Below are 23,968 nucleotides of genomic sequence, written 5' to 3'. Positions count from 1 at the left end.
TCACTGCCTTCCTGTAAAAGTAGAAGTTGGTTTAGCCAATCTTCAGTATTGCATTACTTCCTGACCAGTTACATGAGCAGCTGGCTGCCTGGATATCGTAAAGTTGTTTTGAACAGCTAGCAAGCCTGGAGGAGAGAGTCCAAAGTGGTCCCAACATCTGGCTTCAGTGGCATTTCATCTTCCAAGCTGTTCTGACCAAGTTCTTCGGTACCAGAAAAACAAATCCAGCTTTCGTGGTTGTTGCATAGGATACGAGTGCTCACTTTCCAATCACCCACACTTTCAAAAAATCAATTTTTTATTTAAACCTTATACAGTATAGATTTACTTGCATGAAAATCTGACTAACCCCTAGACAACAAAAATAGATGTTCATAAAGATTAAGGACTTGAGGGAGAATGTTTGGGGCACGAGCGTATAATACAGGAGGGGGAGGCACAGATACTAGCAGCCAAGCCGGTCGTAGCAGTGCACCGCCACTCTATATTGAAGCGGAAGTTCTGGAAAAGTGCAGAGATGGCTCAGGAGCTGAAGAATCATAAGGCCATGGGGACGGATACAAGAATACAATCAAAATAAACCAATTCAGGGGTGATCCCGTAACAAATAGGCAATACTATATATATCGAACAAAAAGGCAATACTATAAAGATTCAAACCGATTCTTACATCTTTAAACTACAGAGCAGCATTTGGGTGCTACAAATCTAAACAAGCAACAAATCACTGTGCGTGTAGAATCACTTGGTCACGGCCATGAAGAAAATCAACATTCATGTCGGAAAAAAAATAAACGTGTGTTGAACAGTAGAATACAGAACTAATGTGTCTTTTTAAGGTCACTGCTACCATTGTGTGCTCGCCAGTGCTTATCTATACTTAAAAACAGAACTAATTATACATTACGAGAACATAACGTTGTGTATGTATAGTGTTGCAAAAGAAAAAAATAGAAAACAAGGTGGCTTGGAAAAACTGAAACCGAACTTCTTCATGCACTTTGTGCTCCGCTCGATTCTGAAAGGAACAGAGTGGTGGCATTAAAAATCATCCCACAATATAATGAATTGTTCACGGGGCAGCTTTTAATTTGTTCCGTTATATTTTATGATGAATTGTTTTAATTGATTTATGAAGCCAGTTTGTAAAGTATTTACAAACGCCCGTTAGGCGGCCTACCTGGTTCTCTCAGAGCCTGTGCATTCCCAACCAGCCCGGTGATCTCCTCGGTGCCGGCCACCAGCTCTGAGGACAGACGATTGCTCTGCTGCTCGTCCACAATCCTCTTCTGAAGCTCTTCCTGTGGACGGCAACACCGTCGTCATGGAGGCCCGACATTTAAATACAATGCGCTGATGAAACCCATTGTTTGGATCAATGATGACGTGATGACAAGACGGAGACACTGACCTCACACATGACGCTGAGCTGCAGCGGCAGCTCCTCCACCTTCACAAAGTCCTCCTCGTCCGACTTCTGACTGGTGTTCCCCGAACCCAACTCCTGCTTTCACCAAAGTTCAAAGAGCATTACTCGTATCTTTACTCAAATTATTCAATTTTTATAACATTCATGATCTGTGGGTAAAAAACACCACCAAATCACTCATTCTTCCAAATCAATATTATTGAGGATATTCATCCTTGCCTTTGTCCAAATTAACTATAAATACACAACCTCAAAAAGGCAGCCATTTAAAAGCCTTTGTCTTCAAAAGGACCCTATACACAGGCAACGAGCCTGCGTTCTACTGCGCCCTTACATCCGCGTTGACCATGACAGGGGAGTCTGTGTCAGCGCTGCTGCTGGTGCTGGAGGCCTTGGAGTCCTCCCGCTGGTGGGAGGAGCGCGTGTGGGAGTCTGCATCCACCCCTGCCTCTGCCGCCACCTCAGCCCTCAGCTCCGTCTCCGTCTCCACCTCAGCCTCCAGCTCTGTCTCCAGCTCCGTCTCCAGCCCACAGCCCTTCTCAGGGTCTCTGTTCCCCAGCAGGGTACGGTCTTCTCCGTCTGAGGGTCCCGTCTCAGAGGTCTCACCACCAGAACCGCCGCTTTGGTCTATAAAAGGGATGGGTGGAGGGCACAGGGGAACAATATTTGTGGAAGAGTCTGGTTGGTTGATGATTATTATCATCTTTCCATCTGATGGTTCTCAGCAAGACTTTTAAATTGCTTTGGATGAAATCGTCTGCTGCTGTTCAATCCAGTAAAGTGGGGTGGAGTTGTCCTCACCATCATTTTCGTCAAAACCATCGTGTTCAGGTTCTGCCTGCTGGCTAGCATTTGCTGGTGCTCCCTGTTGAAGAAAACAACCATATTAGTTCCTGTAATGGGAAAATTCTATTTTCACATTTTGTTTCTCCGACTGCCATTTGTTGATTCTGCCTTTTCGCTGACCCCCTTGGGGTGGTCAAGGGTCAAAGGGTCCAACTGAGAAGTCCCCGCTGGGTCTCCCCACATTGCAATTGTCAAATCGAAAAATGTTTACCTAAAGGACGAAGTTTCCTGTATTCTCATCAGGTAAAAGAATGTATAAAGGGATCTCTGCTCCCTCGTGACCGGTTCACCCCGGGCACAAAGGTTAACGTTAGATAACGTTAGGAACAGGTAGGGTGGCTAGACAGTGCGAGGAATAGGAGACAGAGCTTACATGATGCAGGGGAAACAACATGATGGATTTTTCATCACACATCATGTGTGGGGCCGAGCTGTTCTCAGCATGTCTGAGACCTGTGCCACTGGATAAGACATCCTTGCTTTTGCCAATGCATTGGACTTCTCCATGCGAAGCTAATAGAAAGACGACGGATGAACTCCCATCTGAGGCCTCCGATTATTGTATGTTTGGGATATGTTCGTTATGTTTCTTTTATGTTTATGTTTTATTACTCAAATACATTAGCCTAATTGTTATAAATTCGTATTACTCTTTATTCATAAAAAAGTTGGACAGAGACGATTGCCGTGGTCCAAATTCCCGCCACAGATCCATACTTCCAAAGATGCATAACAACCACAAATCTCATTTATGTTGACTTGAAGGACCATTGGGGCAGCGGGGCCTTACCGGCTGCTCCCCCAGACCAGCGGCGGCCTGTAAGGAGGTCTGGACCTCCACGGGTCCGGACTCAAACTCATCCATCTCCTCCTCCTCGTTCTCATCCTCCCCACTGCCGTAGTTGGTCAGGGCCTGCGTCTCGGCTTTGGAAAGACCTTTAGTGAAAGCAACCACAACCCTAGTTAACCGTATGCATGTGTGTGTGTGCCGGGTGTGCATATGATTCAGATCAGAGAACAGAGGATGAAGGTGCGGCTCACTAATGGACAGAGGCAGGGGAGACTCTGGGTCGTCCTGGTCCTCCACCTCTGAGGCTTCGCTGCTCCCGCTGTACTCCTTCTCCTCGGCGTGCAGGTACGTCACCTGGCACACAGAGCCCCCGTCCTGCTCTGTCTCGTCCTGGTCCTGAGAGCGAAACAGAGATAGAGAGGGAGAGAGGGAGAGAGGGAGAGAGGGAGAGAGAGAGAGAGAGAGAGAGAGAGAGAGAGAGAGAGAGAGAGAGATAGAGAGAGACAGGGATAGAGAGAGAAACAGAGATAGAGAGGGAGAGAGAGATAGAGTTAGACAGGGATAGAGAGGGAGAGGGAGAGAGGGAGACAGAGAGAGAGAGACAGGGATAGAGAGCGTGAACAGGACAGAGAAATAGAGATACATGGAGAGAAAGACAGGGGCAGGGAGAGAGACAAGGAAAGGGAAAATAAGAGATACAAGGACCGATACAGAGAGATGGACAGGGAAAGAGAGACAGTGAGAGAGAGACCGAGAAAGAGAGGGCCAGGAGAAAGAGAAGAAGGAGGAAAATTAAAAGAAAGAGAGGCCCAACGTGTTACATTAACTGTACAAAAAGAAGGTAAGAGAGAATGTAATCACTGTCAGAATGACTCACTTTGTCTTCGTCCAGGTAGTGGAGAGAAAAGCCCTTTTCACCTTCTGACATTTTCTCTTCCTAATGGGGGACAGAACTCCACATGATTAGGCTGCTTTACAGATATGGATATGGAACTTTAATCTTCAGAAAACCTAAGATAGATTTACCTCTGGTCTGTGCTTGGTCTCAGACGCCTGCCCGGCCCTGGTCCATTTGTGCAGGTTGGTGATGGGGATCCCGCTGTGGTTGTCCAGGCTCTGCATGAGCCTGAAGAAGGCCAGCTCGTTGAAGAGGATCTCAGAGATCTCCACAAGGAGGTCCTCTCCACAGTCCTTGAGAGCGCGCCCCACAAACTTACTCAGCGAGTCCTGGAGGGGACGGAGAATGAGGTGAAGGGGTCAACAGTTGATTTATTGTTTTCCAAACTTTTTTAAAAAGATAAGAGGGCTGCCGTAGCAAAAAGTTTGGATTCTGTCTTGAAGGTCTGGTGTTAGGGTTACGTATTTGCTACGGAAGCAGTTTTGAGCAAGAAATAAAGTCTCAGAGAGCTACTTCACTTGCAGTATGTCCTCCCATAAGTTATTGGTCCCTTGCCCAGTTGCTGAAGACGTCTCAAAACGGAAGAGACTAAAGAGTGAATCCTGAAGTGAAAGAGGCTCGCTTTATGGGGGACCTACCTGCAGGATGCCCCCCAGCTGCTTGTGAAAGAAGCGGACAAACTCTTTGTTCTCTTCGTTCTGCTGGGACAGGGTGATCACCATGTGCTGCAGATCCCATAGCAGCTCCTGGGAGCACACCTCCTCCATGTGCTCCTAGAACCACCGATCACACACATTACAGGTTAAATCTCATCAGAAACACCATATTCTGCTTTGATGACCACCATCTACTGTACATATCTTAAGATTTAAAGGATGCGGCAGTAATTCATGGTACCTAAAATACCTTACGGAAGGGAACGACTTAGGAAGTGGTTTTAGGAGTTAAGGAGGTAGAATGGCCCTTATTCATGGTACGTAGATTACCTTAAGGAAGGGAATGACTAAGGAAGTGGTTTTAAGAGTAAAGGAGGTACAATGGCCCTTATTCATGGTACGTAGATTACCTTGAGGAAGGGAATGACTAAGGAAGTGGTTTTAGGAGTAAAGGAGGTACAATGGCCCTTATTCATGGTACGTAGATTACCGTGAGGAAGGGGATGACTTCCTTCATGATGGCCTTGATCTGTCGATCCAGCTGCTGGGTGTCGATCTGTTGGCATCGTACGTCACCGGATGCTCCGCCTGCTCCTGAGGAGAACATTAACAACGGTAAACATCCATCCTCACAGTCCCTGACAAAAAATAGAGCCTAGAACACACTTTTAATGGAATCAAGATGGCAATGCGAAGCCGAGATCCCGCAGCACCCACACCGAACCCAAAGCGTACCTTGCGTAGGTCTAGAAGCAGTCGAGGCCAGCTCTGCGTGCGAGGCGTCGGAGCTCTCTGCAGACGCACTGTTGGCGTAACGGTGGTTAAACTCGGCCCTTAGCTTCATGCGCTCGTACTCCCTCATCCGGGCCAGGGCTTTGTCTAAATGAATCACTGTGTTGCCTGATCAAGCAGAGCAGAGGGAGAGATAGGACAGGTGGGACGACAAGAGGGGAACGAGATGGACCACCAAGAGATGAGGGAGAAGGAGGAGGGGTGGGAACGAATCGAAAGGTGAAAAGAAAGCCCACCATAGATATGAACGCAACCACATTTAAAGCTAAAGGACCAAACGGAGCGAGCCAAGAATCTCTTATCAAAATGTTTCTTTGTTGTTTGTGATATGGTTGGCCAGCATAATGCATAATCAGCATAATCAGAAACAACGCATTCAATGTTGACATGGGTTTTTATCCATTGCTATTCAAATATATTTTTCAATTGCACGCCCTAGTTGACCCGGCTTTTTATTAAAAATAATAAGGGAGAATAACAACACGGGCTATATTACAAGCACAATGAATCAGCAAAGCCTATCAGTTTGAAGGGTGGCATTTAATAACGGGAAAATAAAAAAAGGTTTCAGGTGCTGGATGGATAGATAAATAACTGAAAAGATGGACCGCCAACAAAAATCGATGAATAACCAGATAGATAACTGGATGGATGGATACATTGATTAATAGATGGATGGAGCACAGATGGATGGATGACAGATGGATGATAGGTGGTCAATAGCCAGATGAGTGATGGGTTTTCAATGGATTGATGAATGATAGGTGGTCAATGGATGGATGACTGATCGGTGTTCAAAGGATGGATGAATGATGGGTGGTCAATGGATGGATGACTGATCGGTGTTCAAAGGATGGATGAATGATGGGTGGTCAATGGATGCATGTGCTTTCGCGTGCGTGCCTGCGTGAGTGTGTGTGCGTGTGTACGACTATACCGAGGTCATCGTTAGCGAAAGCTTCCAGGTTGGAGGAGGTGGACATGGTGCTCTCGTCCAGAGACCGCCCCTCGCCTCGAGCCTTGGCAGAGTCCTGCTTCACTCTCACATTCTTCTCCGACTCCTGAACAACAGTCTCATGGTCAGTGCATTGAACACAATGACAACGCACACAACACTGTGTCCCCCCCCATCCCCCCCCCCCCCCCCGACACACATATCTCCCACATGTTTTCCAGCTCAGGAATTTAAAAAAGTATATTCCCCGGTGTCCCTTTAACAAGAAAGAAAGGAAGAAATAATGGATTAATCCCTCCCAGCAGCTACAGGGTTCCTGTGTTGACGGGAGGAATTAGTGGCATCTAAAACCAGCCCAGAACAATGGCGGCCCATCCAGCCCGTTCTCTGCAGACACTGAGAACCACCAGACATTTCCATCCATCATTCAGGAACAAAGGTGTGATTTGAAAAGACAAAAAAGAAAAGCCGGCTTCCAATTAGCAGAGCCCCAGGGGCCTGTGGGCCGCAGAACAAAGAACACATGTTTGATGTGGGGAGAGGGAGGGTGGGAGGGAGGGAGACAGCAAGAGAGAGGGCGAGAGAGAGAGATAGCCGGGCGATGGAGGCCAAAGCCCTGTGAAGTCTGACAAGTTCAACTCAAAAGACACAGAGGGGGGATGAACAGGGAACAAAGACACTGTGGATATAGAGAGAGAGAGGGGGGGGGGGGGGGGGGTCGGGATAAAAAGACAAGGGTTGGACGGACGAAAAGAGAGGAGAAAATGACTTTAAAGAAGTACAGACGTTTGTAACAGCAATCGTGTACAGGGAGCTGCGTGTGAAGCGCACGGCAGTGGTTGAGGGGTGCATGAATAAAAAGAGTGATGAGAGGGGGACGTTGTGCGTGTGTGTGTGTGTGCCTTACAGCCTCGCTGGTGCCCATGCTCTCGCTGGGCGTGAGCTCAGACTGGGAGCCTGTGGCCCAGGCGCCAGGGCCCAGGGACGAAGGCTGGTCTGCAGACATGCCGGCCTCTGTCAGGTGTCTGGTCACAATGTCCTGGACACAGACACACACACAAGATATCATGAACACACACTCAAGAGGACTTCAACCTATGATTATGCAGGTCAATCTTGGCACCCTTTGCACTCTCCCCTTTTAATTAAGGGAGTTTTTCCTTGCCCTTGGGGGGCTTGGTTTAGGGGGTGTCTTAAATATGCCCTGTAAAGTCCTTCCGGAGTTTAACTCTATTACAGCTATTTAAATAAAATATACTTGACTTAAAACTTTGGGTACACATTTTGGGTACACTTTGGGAACACACTGAAACCTAAGGACACGTCGTATAAAAACGAAAGGGAACAATGATCCCTTTTTTCTATGCATACAGCACTTTAGATCAAGCAGGCCTAGATAACAAGCCGTGTCCGTTCTTAAATTTCTCGGAGGACCCTGTGTGAGGAATCTCTCGGGACCATGAGGGAGAACGCTCTCACCCCTGCCCTCCACTTCACACTAACGAGATTCCTGATCCAAAAAAGGACTGCTCTAATGAGTGTCAAAGTTGTATTCCCAGGACATAGTGGCTCCGCTCCCCTGCTTCACCACCCCAGACTCTGTGCGGACCTGAAGGGAGTAGAGGGCCCTCTGGCGCAGGTAGTCGGTGTTCAGCAGCTGCAGCTCGTGGAACAGCTCGATGAGGAAGTGGGGGCGGGACTCGTTCTGGGAGATGAGCGTGGCCACCTCCGAGTAGATGGTCTCCCTCAGGGCCTCGAACAGAGAGAAGTCGCTGCTCGCATCTGAGGCGGGGGGATTCAACCGTTTAGACCAGCGAGAGATTTGGCCAAGGGGCCGTCTTGCAATAACTTGCACTTGTTTAAACAAACGACCAAGAAGTTGGATTGGAAAATGAATACGATTATACCACAGCATTGTGGAGTTGTGTCTGCTTGGTCAATAACGCTCAAAGGGTGTGTGTTCTTTGTCAATAACGAGACAACACTGAATTTTAACAGTTTTGAATCAATGTGCGGCTCATTCAACAACGATGAAAAACAACCATCGACGAGATGATTCTTTGACAAAGCCAAAACAATATGCTGAAGCACGGAGGAGGAATATTTTAGTTTCAACAGATTACAGTCCATTTGACAAAAACAATAACGTTATAGATGAAAGTAACGTTTAATATCTAGCGGTTACTGTGCGATGAGCAAACCACCCCGGGGCGTGCCTTGGGAGGGGGTATCTTGGCTTTCCCTACGCCTCACCAACCTCGTTGCACATTATATTCCAATATCTGGACCCCCAGCTGTGGTTTATTCCTTACAGAGAGGTCCTAGAAAGCCTCTAGTGTTGTTTCATAGCCATGAGGTTTAGCAAAGAAAAACATTTGAAATGAATGCGTTGGTGTGCATGCATGGAACAGAGTTAGAGGAGCATGTGTAAAGGGGCCACGAACCAACGAGGAATGATGGATCCCTCGGGTGTTTACCTGGGGCTTCAGTGCATGCAATTCTGTTAGAGAGGAAGGGTGTTCTCCAAGCATAGGCTGTGTGTCGACACAAGTATGCAAGTGACCCAAAAAAGGAAATTAAAAAGCGTGGTTAGGAAATATGAATAAAAAGGAAGAGGATAACAATATTAAAATGATAGATAGCACAACACATTATCAAAACAACCAAATATGATAAATTGTGTTAAATAATATAATGGGGTTTGGTTTGTGAAAACATCTTCGCTGTGAAACCTAATATTGCGTCAGAGACATCAAGTCCTATGACCTCTTGCACCTTACCGGAGGAGAGGTCATTGGGCTTGTTGCCAGGCTTGCTCTTGCTGTCCAGTTTCTCCTGAGTCAACTTGTCCAGGAGACTCTGGTTCTGATCCTTCTGACGGGGCTGTGGTGCCCTCTTCTGGACAAACTCGGAAGTGCTGCTTGCACTGTCACTCTCAAGGTCTGAGAAAAGGGGGAAAGCGAGAGTTTAAATATTAGAAGAGCTTATATAAATCCTATACATGTGAGGGTTTAGTGAATAGTTCTGACCAGTATTCTAATAAAACTATTCGTTTTGCCTCGAAAAATGTACTGAATCGACGCAGATTATAGATGATCTGCAATAATTGTTAACGGATAATTGTAACCATAATAACTTGGTAGCCGATCACACAGGCAGCCCATCTATCGGCGTTATCTATCCTTCCCAATCTATTCGACTGGAATCAGTCCTCGGTACCTCCGGTGGTCTTGTTGAGGCCCTTGCCCCTGCGGCAGCGGGCCTTGGAGTTGGGCGTCTTGTCCCTCGAGGCCAGGCTGGCCTGGGTCGAGGCCTTGCGTCCGATCCTGAAGGGCTTGGTGACCGTGGAGGGCTCCACGGGGTCCGGCAGGCTGCTGAAGCTCTCCTGGGACTCCTGGTCGAACTCTCTGGGCGGCGGGCGGTGGCGGCGCCGCTGGTCCCCGTTGCCAGGGGAGGGGGAGGCCTCGGGGTGGGCCGGCGGAGCGAGGTGGAGTGATGGGTGCTGGACGGTGTTGGTGGCTGGAGGAGCTCTGTCGAACACCCAGCCCGCGGACCTATCGGATTGTGGGGGGGGGGAGCATCGCAGCTTAATGAGTCACAACCAGGAGAGAAAGCGCATTGATGCGACCACGGACTGATGACGATCACGACGTCATAATGGCGGTCGAGGCAACAGAAAACAACAGATTGGTTATTCCAGCGCCGTACCGGCTGTCCTTCGACGAGTTCACAGGGGAGCGCTGCACGGGCGGGGGGAAGCTCATGTACTCCGTCTTGGCGGTGGTGTTGGGGTCCAGCAGGGGGTGTGGCTGAGGCTGCAGGGGGCTGGAAGAGGCTCCTGCACCCTGGGGACTGCCCACCATCACGGGCGGGAACAGAGGGTTGAGGTTGAAGCCTGCACGGGGCACATGGAAGGGGATCATAATGAAGAACATACAACTTCAAAAGGGATATTATTATCCCAATATCATATTATTCGAAACGACATCTTGTGTTCGAAATTCCCTTCATTGATTAGTACAGGTCTGTGGAGAAAAAGAAAGCAGTGAATCTTCTATGCAAGACTTCAGCCACAGACCATGTGTTAGATTATGCATACCAGACATAGTGGGTCTTGCATTACATTCTTTCATCTTTGGCTGTCGTCTACACCGAAGATACCATTTAGACAAACCTGGCAGGTTGAAGCCAGCGCCTGGGGGATGCAGGGTAGAGGGGAACAACAGAAACTGGCTGGGTGAGCCAGGGAAGAAGGAGGAGGTCTCGTGGATGGAGGAGGACTTGGCCCTGGCCTGCTGAGCCCCGGGGCAGGAAGTGGTGGAGGAGGAGGAGGAGGTGTGCTGCTGCTGCTGGAGCAGATCGTTCAGGACCTGCTTCAGCCTGAGAACGTACACGTGGATGATCAGAAATGCTCTCACAAACACAAGCACTGCTCAGTGCAAAGACTCAGAACTCTATATTCCACATCAACATTTGACAATGTACAGCCGATACATAACTATACCTATTGGCTAAAACATAGCCAGACAGAGTGCCAACAATGACTACCAGTACCGGAGACACCAATGGCGCGTTTCCACCGGAGGGTGCGGGTCGGTTCGCAAAGGTGCGCCACGGATCGCGTTTCCACCGCCAAAAGTGGGCGTGACCCGTACTGAGCCGTATTATTCTTGACAATGGAGATTTCGAGCAAAACTTCAACTTGGGCGAACAAGGAGGTGGAGACGTTCCTCTGCATTCATGGGGAGGAAGTCGTGCAAAGGAAGCTTGATGGAGCAGTTTATTTATTTTTTATTGAGCAGGCTACACTGTTTCACACTGCTAAGATGTCACGATGTTTACGTAGCTGCCGCGGCGATCGACATCCAGCCTACCATAAGGGTACTGTCGGCAGTGGAAACTCGACCTTGGAACTCGCCCCCTCACTACCGGACTGAACCGAACCCTCCGGTGAAAATGCGCCATAAGATGCAGCAACATGGGGTCAAATCATAAAAGACCAAGTGATTGTGTAAGTAAATAGTTTGAGTGCATATTAGTTTCCAGATGTACCATTGGACGTGGTTGTGCTGCCAGGCCAGCTGGGTGTAGCCCCGGTTCAGCTGGTGCATGACCAGTGGGAGCTGTGGAGACGCCAGGTTGTTGGGCAGTGCGTTGTACTGCCCCGCCAGCAGGCCCTGGAGCATGTAGGACTGGGTCTGGGGGACACGCGCATCCCGTAGTGGAGCAGGGAGAGGGTATACCGTTAGTGAGGCAGTGGAAGACCACTCCTTATTGTTCCAAGTACAGACAGAATAATTATACCAGATTATATATTGTCATTAAAGTCATTTCATTTCAATAGCTCCTTATCAAACTTGTTTAATATACATTGTAATGGCCTTGTGAAGAGAGAAAAGTGGGTTGAAAGAGAGGAGGATCAAACCCGGGTAGCTTCAAGGCATAACGCCTACATGGCCAACGCATTGGTGGGCCAAACCCCATTGTCTCCTAAAGATCACTGTGGAGATTACCACGGTGGTGTCCAGCGTCCTTATAGGGGTCACAAGGAGCCTACCTGCTGGTCATGCAGGAGTGTCTGGTACACGTTGCTGCTGAGGTCCAACTGTTTCTGCAGCTGGCTGATCTGCTCCTGCCAGAGGTTGTGGTTGAGGTGAGGAGCGGCAGGAGGAGGAGGTGGAGGAGGAGCGCGAGGAGCCTCGCTCACAGAGAGCTCTGAGGCCCAGCGCAGGTTCTCCTGGCGCCGTGTGGCCCCGGCGGCCTGGCTGCCCGACTGGTTAGCCACCTTGATCTGCCTGGGGCTGGGGGCCGTGTGGTTGGCTCGGGCCTTGGCCCGCACTGTGATGGGACCGCTGACCTCCACGCCCGAGAAGGCGGCCGGGGGCTTCAGGTTACTAGGGGGAGATTGAGTGAGTGAGTGAGTGAGTGAGTGAGTGAGTGAGTGAGTGAGTGAGTGAGTGAGTGAGTGATACAGCCTCAATAAAGTACCGTTCTACTGTCACTGTATTTTTGTTATTATATATGATCATTGTACGTAATATACGATCATTTATATATACGATTATTATATGATGTATACAAAATACGAAAATTACATTTTCGTATTCTGTATATTTTTGCGTGCTTTGTCAATGTAAACATACGTTTCCTATGGCAATAAGGCTCTTTGGATTAAATGTATAGGATAAGAGAGACTGATTCATAGAGTCAGGGCCAGAGAGTGTGCGAGAACTCAAGAGGACGGCTATACAGGATGTTAGGAGAACGCTCATTGGGACTGACCTTCCCTGGTTCTTGAAGGAGCGTTGATTCCTGTTTACGGGATAAATGTGGACGTCGCTGCTTGAGCTGCTCTCGGCTCCGCCTTCATCGTTATCGCCGGCAGCCCCAGCGCTCTCCGAGCGGTAGTCTTCATCAAGGTGGCAGGGGGTGGAGCCTCCCCATGTGGCCATAGTCCTTCAAATCGGATAAGGGTGGATAGATTCCAGGTCAAAAGACAGAAAATACAGTGAACTCGTTGACGAAAGGTGGTTCTCTATCGAATGAATCAACCCAAAAAACGAGGCTTGACTGGTTGTAAAAAAAGTGTAGGATCTAGTTTTTGTTGTGTATAAACAGCTGGTAGAATACTGTCTCATATGGCGCATTTCCACTGCAGGGTGTGGAACGGATCGGATCACAAAGGTGCGGGTCGGATTGCGTTTCCACCGCCAAAAGTTGGCGTGACCCGGACTTTGCCGTACCCGTTCCGACCCCATTTTAGGGACTCCTCCGTTGCGGTACCCAAAACGAGACCAGACGCCTGAAAGGGTACCCTGGAATTCTAGCTACACCCCCCCTCCGTTGATTGGTCGACAGAATCGTCACTTCCGGGTGACGCGGGGATAAAAACAAACAAACAGTAGCCTCGAGGTATTATTCTTTACAATTAACATGTCGCGTAAAAAGCTTGCTTGGGCGAACAAGGAGGTGGAGACGTTCGTCTGCATTCTTGCGGAGGAAGACGTTGTTTACGATGTTTACGTAGCTGCCGCGGCGATCGACATCCGGCCTACCACAAAGGGTACTGTCGGCGGTGGAAACGCGACCTCGGAACTGAGCTGGGCTATACCGCCCCCTCCCTACCGCCCCTTTGCGATCCGATCCGTTCCGCACCCTGCAGTGGAAACGCGGCAATAGTCACCCTGGGCATTCCACAAAAAACCTGACCTGTTATTTACCACCTGATAGTCAACATTCTTAAGTAAGGTTTAAATTAATTATAGCATCTCAAACACTTTAGCACTCTGCACTTTAAGGTTTGTTGTTGACGTTACCTCTCGTCCCGGCTGAGGGGCAGTGCCTGTTGGTGGTCGCTCCTGCAGGGGGAGTGGGCGTGGCCGCTGCGTCTCTGCTGCTCCGCCATCAGGGACTCGAGATGCTTCCGGCGCTCCCGTAGCTCCTCCTTCAGGATCTGGCGGCGCCGCATCTCTGTCCACAGCTGCAGGCGGAGCAGAGGATTATGGGTCAGGAAGAGCTAGCGGTGTCAAGTGGCCAGGGTGAGCACCGGCACAGCGCTGCATTGATTGTTACGAGAGGCCTCACCCTCAACCTGCTCATCTGTGACCTCACTAAAGGGGCGAGAGGCCTTTTGCTCCAGGACTTCAGCTGAATCGTCCTTTGTACGAGCATAAAGGATTCTACATTCGGAGGCGGTGTTAAGTGGAGGGTCTTACCTCCTTGTCGGCGACGGCGGTGTTAGCAGCTTCTGGAGCTTTGGCATTGAGCATAGACGAGTTGGTGTGATGGCCGGAGGACGTTTTAGGTTTTGTGGGGGCTGGAGTGGACGCAGCTGCTGGGAGTTTCTTTATCAGTCCCTGCACACTGGGGATGCTCGACGTGGATGACTAATGAAGAGAAGAGAAAGGGACAATAATTAGATTCCACTTGCCGTTACAAATCGGCAAAAAATGTATCATTAAAACGTTTAATACAACATAGACGCCACAGAATATTAATCCAATTGATGATCTGTTGAGCGGAATGAATAATCAACATCATAATATCCTGAAAAATAATCAGAATTATAATTTGTCATAATCGTGCAGCCCTAGGGTCAGATAATCCAGACTGCTCTCCAGTGACTCTTAGTACGCAAGCGACCGGCAGACAGAAGGTTACCTGGAGGTCGGGACACACCCACTCCAGGTCCTGGATCATGCCCTGGATGTCCATGAGTCTCTGGCGCTCGTCGTGGAGCTGCTTCAACTCCAGCTGCTGCTGCCGGAGCTTCTCATCGTACAGCTTCTCCCTGGCGTCACCACACCATCACAGGTTAGACACGTGGACAACCAACCGCACCCGAAATCATTTTTAAACAGGCAGCAAAGTTATTCAATGGCTATGGAAGGGATGGATGTATTTTCTGACCTTTCCCTCTCAGACAGCACGGTATTCTTGCTGGCGCCGGTCCGGAACACCACGTGGTCTCTGGTGTTGTTGGGCTGCTGATGCGGGGCTTCGTCCTCGTTGGCCGTGGTGCCGTCGGTGTCGTCGCTCTGGGGGAGGGACAAGGGGAGACCGCAGCTTGCTTAGACAGGTGGTTTATCTGACAATGGTGTGCAGGTAAAAGGTTACTAAAAGTAAAACATATTTTTATTCGATTTACTTGGGACCTACAAAAGTAATTATCAATTCATATGAGCAATACAATGGTCCAAAGGATTACTTAGTAAGCATATAATCATAACAATAAAATAACAAGATTAGAATGATCAAAGATTCTAAGGAATAACCTACTAAAAGATGCAAAACGTCAAAGAAGTACTAATATCCGGACCCCATCTTGATCAACAGCCCAACATCGTCATCTCCCTGTACCTGCACCATGGCCACCAGCTCCTGTAGCTGACTCAGTTTCTGCTTTGCCGACTGCAGCCGGTGAACCTTCTGCGCAAATTCTGTCCCCCCCCCTAGGCTGCTCCTACGGCTGGACCCCGACACCTCGCTCTCCACACCCGCGGCCTGCGCCCCGGCCCCCTGTCCCAGACCGCCCTCCTCCTCGTCTTCATCCTCTTCGCTGTCGTCTTTAGCCTGGTTGTACTGACACTCTGAACGGATATGAGAACACATTACAGTAGTGAGGTCAGCGTGACAGTTAGCCCCTCCGTGTGTGTGTGTGTGTGTGTGTGTGTGTGTGTGTGTGTGTGTGTGTGTGTGTGTGTGTGTGTGTGTGTGTGTGTGTGTGTGTGTGTGTGTGTGTGTGTGTGTGTGTACCTATAGCGGAGGGGATGTTGAGGCTACGCAGGTTAGCAGCCGAGCGGTTGTTAATCTCGCACGCCGTGTTCAGCCTGCCGTCACGGTTGTTGGCGCCGCCGCTGCCTTGGACCCCTCGGACATTGCCGGTCAGAGTGTTCAGGTCGGACCAGTTACCACTGAGTACAGGACCAGACACAGAGACAGAGACAGACAGACGGGGGTTAAGAGAGTATCTGAATAGTTAATCTGAAATCGCAGAACATCCATTCTTAGTTCTGTTCTGGCAACTGTATTTATACTTTACATAAATTGAAATAACTGAAGAATCAGGTCTGATGAGTTCATGTGGTTAACGCTTCCTTATACAGGAGATCAGATTTGTTTACTAGAGACAATGTGAAGGTGAAGGATAAGAAAGGATTTATTTACTTCTTTATTTACTTGACTTTAGATCACCAAAACTATTGGATCACATTAGGGTGCCGACATGTGGCTTATAGACCCAGGGCTCATTATCTCAAAGCCCTCCTTCAAACAAATCCAAAAGCCATTGTTTTTAAACAGCCAATGTATATATTGTACCTGATGTTGGCGATGAGGCGGCGGTTCTCTTGTTCAGAATCAGACATGGCATCAAACAGAGAACCGTCCTCCGTCCCGTCCTCCTCCTCCTCGTCCTCGTCCTCCTTCACGTTCTCGTTCACAGTGTCCACCATCATGTCTGAGGTCTGCTCATAGTACTGCACCAGCTCCCGCAGCTCGTTCAGACGCTTGTGGACTTCCTTCAGCTTCCTGCGGGAACAATAGGCCATATGCAACCTCTGGTCAGATACGTTAGATAATTATAGATTTATCAGAAACTATAATAGAATATAGTTGTGGCTTTGTATCGTCAAATACAGACACAATAGAAGCATAGTGTCAAAAGGATAATTGGATTCAAATATACGATTTTTTGTTGCTGCTGTTGCTCCAGAGAGAACTTAAAAATATGTTCACAAATTCTAAGCGGAAAGGCCTTCAGTCATTGGAAGCATGCTAACTCATCGTACCTGAGCTTGTCTGTGGAGGTGGAGGCATCATGGTGCTGAGGGATCGGGGGCTGGAATGAGGTGGAGGCCGCGTTGGTACAGAGGGCGGAGACGTAGTCCGTGGAGCTCCCCATGCTCAGACTGCGCTGGGTAGACATACGGGGGCCTGCAGAGAACACAGAAGCGAATTAGCAAAACGCAAAAATATAGACGGAAAATAACAATACAGTTGATTTAAATGTAACACCTAAAATATCATACAATTTAAGTGGCAATTTAAGTGGAGAAAAAGGGCATAATGAAAATGATCTACTTACAAGAGTTGTTGTTGAGGGTCTGGTCCCGGAGCGAGTGCAGCTCCTGCAGGATCTTGTCCATGGTCTGCTTCTTGTCTTGTAGCTCCTGGAACACGGTGAGCTTGGGCGCGGTAGCTGCGCCGCTCGCCAGGCCCGCGTGAGGCCCAGAGGCAGAGTGCAGCAGGGGCCTGTGCTTAGGCGGCCCGGTGGCGGGCTTCGGTGCTCTGGAGCGACACACCTCCCTGGAGAGGGACAGGCTCTCTGCCTGCCGGCGGTTGTCCGGAACGGCTTTCACCTGCGGACCAGAGAGGGAAGGCGTGTTTGTTTTGAAGGAGGAAGTTATGAAGTGCGTCGAATTGGCTAACTGAACAATGGCGGCTATGTCGTGGGTAAACACAACAAGTATGTCTGAGATAAATAAAGGTGCCCGTGTTCCGCATGTCGCCAGGTGATTTTTTGTTATGACATTGAAGTTCTTGCATAGCCGGTTCTTTGTGCAGAGGGCTGGTTGCTAGCAGAGGGGAGCCATAGCGTACCTGAGAGTCGTGGAGCTGGTTGTGGAACCTCGAGATCAAGTCGTTCAACTCGTCATTCAGCTCTGAGGTGATGCTCACACCTGACACGCTGCCAGTGGTTTCTGTAACGACTTACAACGCAACAAAATTAAAGTCAACAGAGAAGGGGGTCCGTCCGTTGCCTTGGTCTCAGGCTGCATGCAAACAACTGGCACACAATAACCTAAAGACCACACAGCTAGAAATGGGACGCATATATGTCAGAGCGAACTTACTGGTTTTAAAAAAAGACAATTCTATTCCACAGTAAACAATCATGTTAAACAACAGTAAGTTGTGTGAGGAGAGCTGTTTGGCTTGTTGGCTAGCAACAGATACATAATGAATTTGCTAAGCAACCAATGCCATTGTGCAAGGTAATTGCATGCAATTCGAGTCAGTTTGGGCTAGTGTAGCATTAACACTCCTTAACAATTCTTATTTTCGTAAATGTTATTTGGGCATTGCACAGTTGCTAATATGTATACACTATATAAATTATAACTTTTGTAGAACGGCATGACGCATTTGCCATGTTTTTCATTATATAAAATCTTCCAACATTGCTTTTAAAGGAAAATGAAACCCAAGAAAAAACCTTTTAGATGAAAGTTGATTTGATGGATACATTATAGTGCTATGGCTTGATCCTGGTCGAAATCTGTTCTTAAAATACTTTCTTCTTCAAATAAGATTTAAAAACGTAAGTTACAATGTCAATATGTTCTTGTAGAGGGCGTTTAGCCATCTATGGGCTAAACTAGGGCTGGGCGAATAATCGAAATTCGTTATCGACTTCGATTTCAGCGTCAAACTATGGCAAAATTAACACAATCTATTTTTCGCTTATTATTTTAATTTATTATTATTATTATTATTATTATTATTATTATTTCATTGCTAACCATACCTGGCAATTTAGGGTTGCCAGGTTACATCAGACAGACAAAGCAAGTCTTGTGCAAGAGAGCGAAAGCTTGAGCAGCAATATTTACAGCTCGATAGTAGGCAGGGAATAGCTGAAACTAAAGAGTCCGGCCTCCCTTCAACAGGTTATCCCAGAACGCCCGAGGAGTGGCGTCTCCCTCTCACCGGTGTCGTCCATGACGGCGATGGCCTGCTCTGCGGTGTGCTGCATGGCCAGCAGGGCGGCCTGTCTGCCCTGTAGCGCGCGCAGCTGCTCCTGCTGCTCCAACATCTTCTTCAGGAGCTCATGCTGCTTGCGCAGGTTCTCCAGCTCTTCCTTCTGGTCCCCCTGTGCCGGTACCGGCCCGCTGCCGCTCTGCAGGAGTAGCGGAGCCACGGATCAATGAGGCTGCACTGCTTTCACACCCAACCAAAAAGGCATGTGGCTCGCTGTGTCCGTTTCTATACTCGGGTCTGTTTCATGGTATGTGTGCATGTCATTTGTCTTGTGCCGTTTGTTGCCATCAATAAATGTAGGACATTTCTGCACCTACTAAATGTTTGAAGAACCATTAGCACACTGACGGAAATTATTGGCAGAGCTGTCACTTTTCGTTCCTGATCAAACGCTGTAAAAGTTAGGCAGCCTGGAGGGTGTGACGTGGGAACAAGCTTCCCCATGTTGTCATGGATACAATCTATGTGACCTCTTAAACCACTGTTGCTTGTTAAGCTAATGCACAGCCGATTGGAAATGACTGAAACGACTGTGTGGGTTCACTTACAGAGGTGGATTGAAAGTGGATCACTTGTTCCCCATGAGTACCAGATCAATATTGTAAATAAGAAACTGTTCTTAATGTTTCAGCTGGAAAAATAAAGGTTAAAAAAAAGAAAAAAGAAAAGAGTAATGCTCTAATATTGTGTGATGGGCTGTTGTTCATGGTGAAGATATTCTCAAGCTTTGAGATGGATGCTTTTTGTGCTACATAATTTTTCGGTTGCATGTTCAACCATTGTATTGGTTGCCGTTTTTTATAATATTATCATGGTTTAGAACGATATACAACAAGATTCGAATAAAAGATTCTAAGGGTACAAGATGCAAAACGTCAAAGTACTAATATACGGATCCCATCTTGATCCATCTTTTCAAAACCCCATCTTCGTCATCTTACTGCACCATCTATAAGCCATGCGAAGTAATGGATAGCGAATAGTGCTAACATTAGATTACACTATGCGCATAAAGTCCATGCCTTTACATGGATCATATAAAGTGACTGTATTTCCACTGCTTTCGGAGCCTTGTTATGCCGTTAAGCCAGTACCTCCATGTTGAGGGAGGTGCTCTCTGCTAGGGAACCAGACCCCACGGCTGAGTCAAGGGTCCCCGCATCGTCCTGCTCGTTCTCCCGAGCCTGTGGGAATGAAGATCAAGACATTCAGCCAAATAAAGCAAGAGAGGAGCAATTAAGACTGACGCTAACTATCCATTGACTGTCTGACCTAGATCTAGGAACCACAATGGTAGCTGAGATCATTTATTTGAAAGCGACAAAATGAGCAGGATTAATTGAGTTCCAATTAAAACAAAGGTATAAACCACAGATCTCGTAAAACGATCTCAAACATCCAGTTTAAAAACAAACAGAACTCATAGCCTACAGTCTCATACCATGGCCCAGTTTTTGTTCATTTACAAAGAACATGACACTAGACTGTTGCAGTGTGTTCCGTGCTAAAGAAAAGGCATCTCTTAAAATATGCATGTGTGGTAAGCTGTAGGGTTACCTGTATCACACACACATACACACACACACTACATCTAAGTGAGATACCAAAGACCTTACCTACACAAACACATCATGCCATGACTGTCTTGAAATAGTTCCCATACTTTCTAGACTAACAAAAAACAATAGCAGGACAGACAAACGAGAAAAGTAGCTCAGCAATACACACAGCACAAAGAGAGGAAACAAACAACAGAAAACCCGAAGTGGATGAGAAACCGACCAGCATTTTCTGCAGGAAGCGCAGATAGGACTTCTCTTGCTCCTTGAGGTGCTGGATGAGTTGGGAAAGACGCTCCACGTTGGCCGGCACATCTTTCTTCTCCAGTAGGTCGTCCCTCATGGAGCTGGCTTTGCCAATGTACTCCCGGATCTGCACCAGCTTGCCAACCACCTGCAGCAACACAGAGACGGAGAGGAGACTGGGTTTGTGGGTGGGGCTGGGTAGAAAGGGGGAGGGACCCAACAGCAGGTGTGTCGGATGAAGAGCAGATGGGATGTGTGATGTACACGGGGATGGCTGGGTCCCTTTTATGAATGCTCAGACGATAGAAGTAAGTGAGAGGCAGAGGAGGGTAGGGGTGGGTACCGAACTCACTCGGCACCCAGGGTAGCGTATTTATAAATCGCCCTACATACAGTGTGGGTGCAGCCGTTGCTAACCTCCTTACTTGAAGCCTTGTGTTTGTAACCAATATTGCACTTATTATTTCTGAAAACATCAAGGCATATATATATTGCCCTCAAAATGTATATAATATAGTTCATGTTTCATCTGTATTTTCTTTGCTATATATTGATCAACAGTGCATTATTCGAATCAGGATGTTCAACTGAAATACATAATGCATGCCGCAACTTGCCAAGTTATCATATTCACATTATTAATAATGTACATCAGTCAATACATTTTGTAGCATTTAGTTTTGTCAACATTTAACTTCTTTTTTTTTTAGCCTAATTTTCTCCTCTTATTGGAAAAATGATCGCCTAGTAAAATGTATATAGGATGTCTCCCAGCTGGTCAGTGCTATTATTAATCAACCGTGCTATAATTGAACATTGCCCTGCTATTCTGAAATGTGGAGCAAGTAGAAATCTCTATTCATAGAAGATCAGTGAAATCTCTTCAAATATGTTTGATCACATTCTGCGAAATGGACCTTTATTCCCCTCAACCACACATACAAGAAATTAATGAACTGTATGAACAGTTCAAACTGAAATATATAAAATACATACACAAGTCCAAACATGTAGCAGTTGGTGAGCCATACTCAACATTACCTGGCTGCTGTCGACGCAGGACTCTCCCCTCTCATACTGCCTGTGAGCCAGGGGGCTTTGCTCGGCTGCAGCACTATCCAGCAGCCCGGGTAGTGGCTCTATGATAGGGAAGAGGGGCCCGAAGGAGTCCCTGAACCCAGGGCTCTGCTTCTTGGCTTGCTTAGAACTGGCCGGGGTGGCGAGGGTAGAGGCGGAGCCAGAGGCAGCGAGGAGATCCCTGCTTTTGTTGGTGTTGACGTGCAGTGGGAGGAAGTTGTAGGGCTTCTTGTTTTCTCCCGGCAGTTGCCGCTGGTTGTTGGCGGCGGTGACGCGGCCCTGGGAGTCACTGCCCACGCTCCTCTGAAGGATAAGGAGAATGGGGATGAGGTTTATACATAACATTTATTGAAAGCCTTATATTTCCTGCGATACAATGTACTTTACTAATCCTAAATAACTAAGTGACATAATTTGGGTGATTAAAAATGAAAATTGATGTAGATATAAAGGTTTAAAAGTCGATGCGTTGACTATTTCAGAATATGGAGAGCGGCTCACCTCATCCAAGTCGGTGAAGTTGATGCGCTGGCGTAGTCGCTCCAGTTCCGCCTGCTCTGGGACAGACATTTGGGTGGTGTATTTGACATGGGGAAAGGAGTGCGGGGTGCGAGCCCTTCTGCGGCCCGCCCCCGGTGTCGACTCCGGAGAGATGTCATTGGTTAGCCGGCTCTCCGCCACTGCAGCAGAGAACTTCTTCCTGTTTTTCTCTGAGGAGCGATTGGCTTTTTTCTGCTGCACGCCCCAGTCCTGATACAGATATTTATATGCATTACACAATAAGGATCTTCATCACGGCATTGATACAGTATAAGTAATGGGGATGTTTTAAGTAAGTACTAAATTAAAAACAAAATGTATATAAAACAGGCATTCATTCACATTTCCAACTAGCTAGACTATCGACATGTCTTCACTTATAAAGAGCTACATTCTGTGTCAAACAAAAAATGTCAATTGTAAAAGTACCGGTATTATTATGGGTGGTTCCATGTAGCTCATTAGGAAACATACCATGTTATTAAGCCTGTCCTCCAGACTGCCATTGGCCCAGTTGTGCAGTTCTTGCTCTTCTGAATCATCAAAAGACGTGCCCCCTGTTGCCATGTCAACCGCTTACAGTCTGAAATAATAATATACATTTCAGTTCAATCTATTTTTATCTGCAGGAATAGGTCTTCTACCCAAACATTCGGATGATATCAAAGCATGCAGACATAAACAAGCAATAACAGCAATAACAGACTGCTATTATAATACAGAGTAAACTAACAATATTAAACGGTAAAGAGCTGTGGCATGGGGCGGAATCAACATAAACACATCCAGGAATCAACATCAATATAACGATGCCCATCTTCCAAAATGTCTTACCGCCGATCTATTAAGAGCGTTCTTTACCCTGCGCCGATGAGATTTCTCTCCCTAGTCGGTCAACACTATGAGTGACTAAGGGGAACCAGTGAAAGTTATGGGCCCGCGGCTCTTCCCGGGCTCAGGACTGCGCAGCGCCACTAGCTAGATAGCTACTAGAGAAGTTAGTACCAGCCAAGGCATTGTTGTCCCTGCGGTCGCGCAGAGGCTTAGGATAACTTAGCAGCAGCTGCTGCTGCTGCTATCGACACCAAAAAGTAAACCGATCAATCACGACACGCCCTATAAAATATTGGTTGGGACGATTAGCGGTATTAACTAGTTAACTAGTGAACTGCCTAACGTTTGCAACGGTTTGGCTCTCCACAATCGCCATGGCAACTCGGTGGCCTCGTGAGGTGGGGTGAATAAAAAATCGAGAATGGGGAGAACAGTGCGCGAGCGATAATAATGTGCAAGTCACTATTATCCCCGCGAAAAGATACATTATCACGAACCCTGACTGCAAACCAAAATGCAGCGATCAGCAGTAGAGCTAGGCAAATATGCACCTGTTAGCTAACCAACTAGTCCTCCATAGATGGGTAGCCCCTGTAGCCAAACACTGCTAACGTCGACCACGCAGCGAAATATACCCAATAAGTTCAACAAAACCAAGCAAGCTAACATAGCCTAGCTGATAGCGAAAGGTACTCCGATAAGACAGAAACGTGCTACGTTGACGACAAATGTATTGTTTAAAAGATGAGCAGAACTATCTGATAATTGTAACACTGACACAACTCTAGTTACTCGTGATGTGGGTGATATATACATTCCATTACATGAGCTAACGTTACCATCAATACAAAGAAAATTGGACTACTTACATATACCTTTCTTCGCGAAGAAACTAGAACCCCCCTGCGGTTGTTTTAAGGCTGAGGGCCTGATCAATAATGGGTGATTGTTATAAACATTGACATACTAAACATACACTTCACGCCAACAAACATGCACCAACATAAACGTCCCATCCGACACCTTTGCTGACAAGACCCACCGCTGGTCGTTACGGGCGGAGCCGCTAAGTGGCGCTGTGAGTT

The 23,968-nt window shown here is 47.5% G+C and overlaps 1 protein-coding gene across 8 annotated transcripts; it reads right to left on the bottom strand.

Annotated features, from left to right (window-relative positions):
- Window positions 1-285: 285 nt before the first annotated feature.
- pcm1 (pericentriolar material 1) lies at window positions 286-23,955 on the bottom strand. Of its 8 annotated transcripts, none has more exons than XM_030350498.1 (40): window positions 23,753-23,955; window positions 22,524-22,632; window positions 22,011-22,259; window positions 21,474-21,812; window positions 20,410-20,580; window positions 19,722-19,811; window positions 18,577-18,766; window positions 17,467-17,576; window positions 16,952-17,225; window positions 16,656-16,800; window positions 16,186-16,395; window positions 15,622-15,779; window positions 15,226-15,455; window positions 14,776-14,903; window positions 14,527-14,656; window positions 14,082-14,252; window positions 13,683-13,846; window positions 12,649-12,822; window positions 11,924-12,260; window positions 11,419-11,564; window positions 10,541-10,746; window positions 10,075-10,261; window positions 9,586-9,920; window positions 9,147-9,308; window positions 8,811-8,900; window positions 7,976-8,148; window positions 7,274-7,405; window positions 6,349-6,472; window positions 5,355-5,519; window positions 5,110-5,207; window positions 4,602-4,736; window positions 4,092-4,292; window positions 3,943-4,002; window positions 3,317-3,461; window positions 3,066-3,211; window positions 2,231-2,294; window positions 1,764-2,056; window positions 1,412-1,504; window positions 1,181-1,301; window positions 286-1,018 (listed from the first exon to the last, which is right to left on the bottom strand). In XM_030350498.1, the coding sequence occupies exons 2-40, from the start codon at window positions 22,614-22,616 to the stop codon at window positions 993-995; spliced, it is 6,465 nt and encodes a 2,154-aa protein (XP_030206358.1). In that variant the 5' UTR covers window positions 22,617-22,632; window positions 23,753-23,955; the 3' UTR covers window positions 286-992. The 8 variants fall into 8 exon arrangements, with proteins under 8 accessions (XP_030206358.1, XP_030206363.1, XP_030206362.1 ...); XM_030350503.1 differs by having other exon boundaries at window positions 8,844-8,900; XM_030350502.1 differs by having other exon boundaries at window positions 17,467-17,567.
- Window positions 23,956-23,968: the final 13 nt, after the last annotated feature.

The sequence above is a fragment of the Gadus morhua genome, chromosome 3 (genome assembly GCF_902167405.1).
Source record: "Gadus morhua chromosome 3, gadMor3.0, whole genome shotgun sequence".
NCBI classification, from domain to species: domain Eukaryota; kingdom Metazoa; phylum Chordata; class Actinopteri; order Gadiformes; family Gadidae; genus Gadus; species Gadus morhua.
This window is presented reverse-complemented; position numbering and strand designations above follow the sequence as displayed.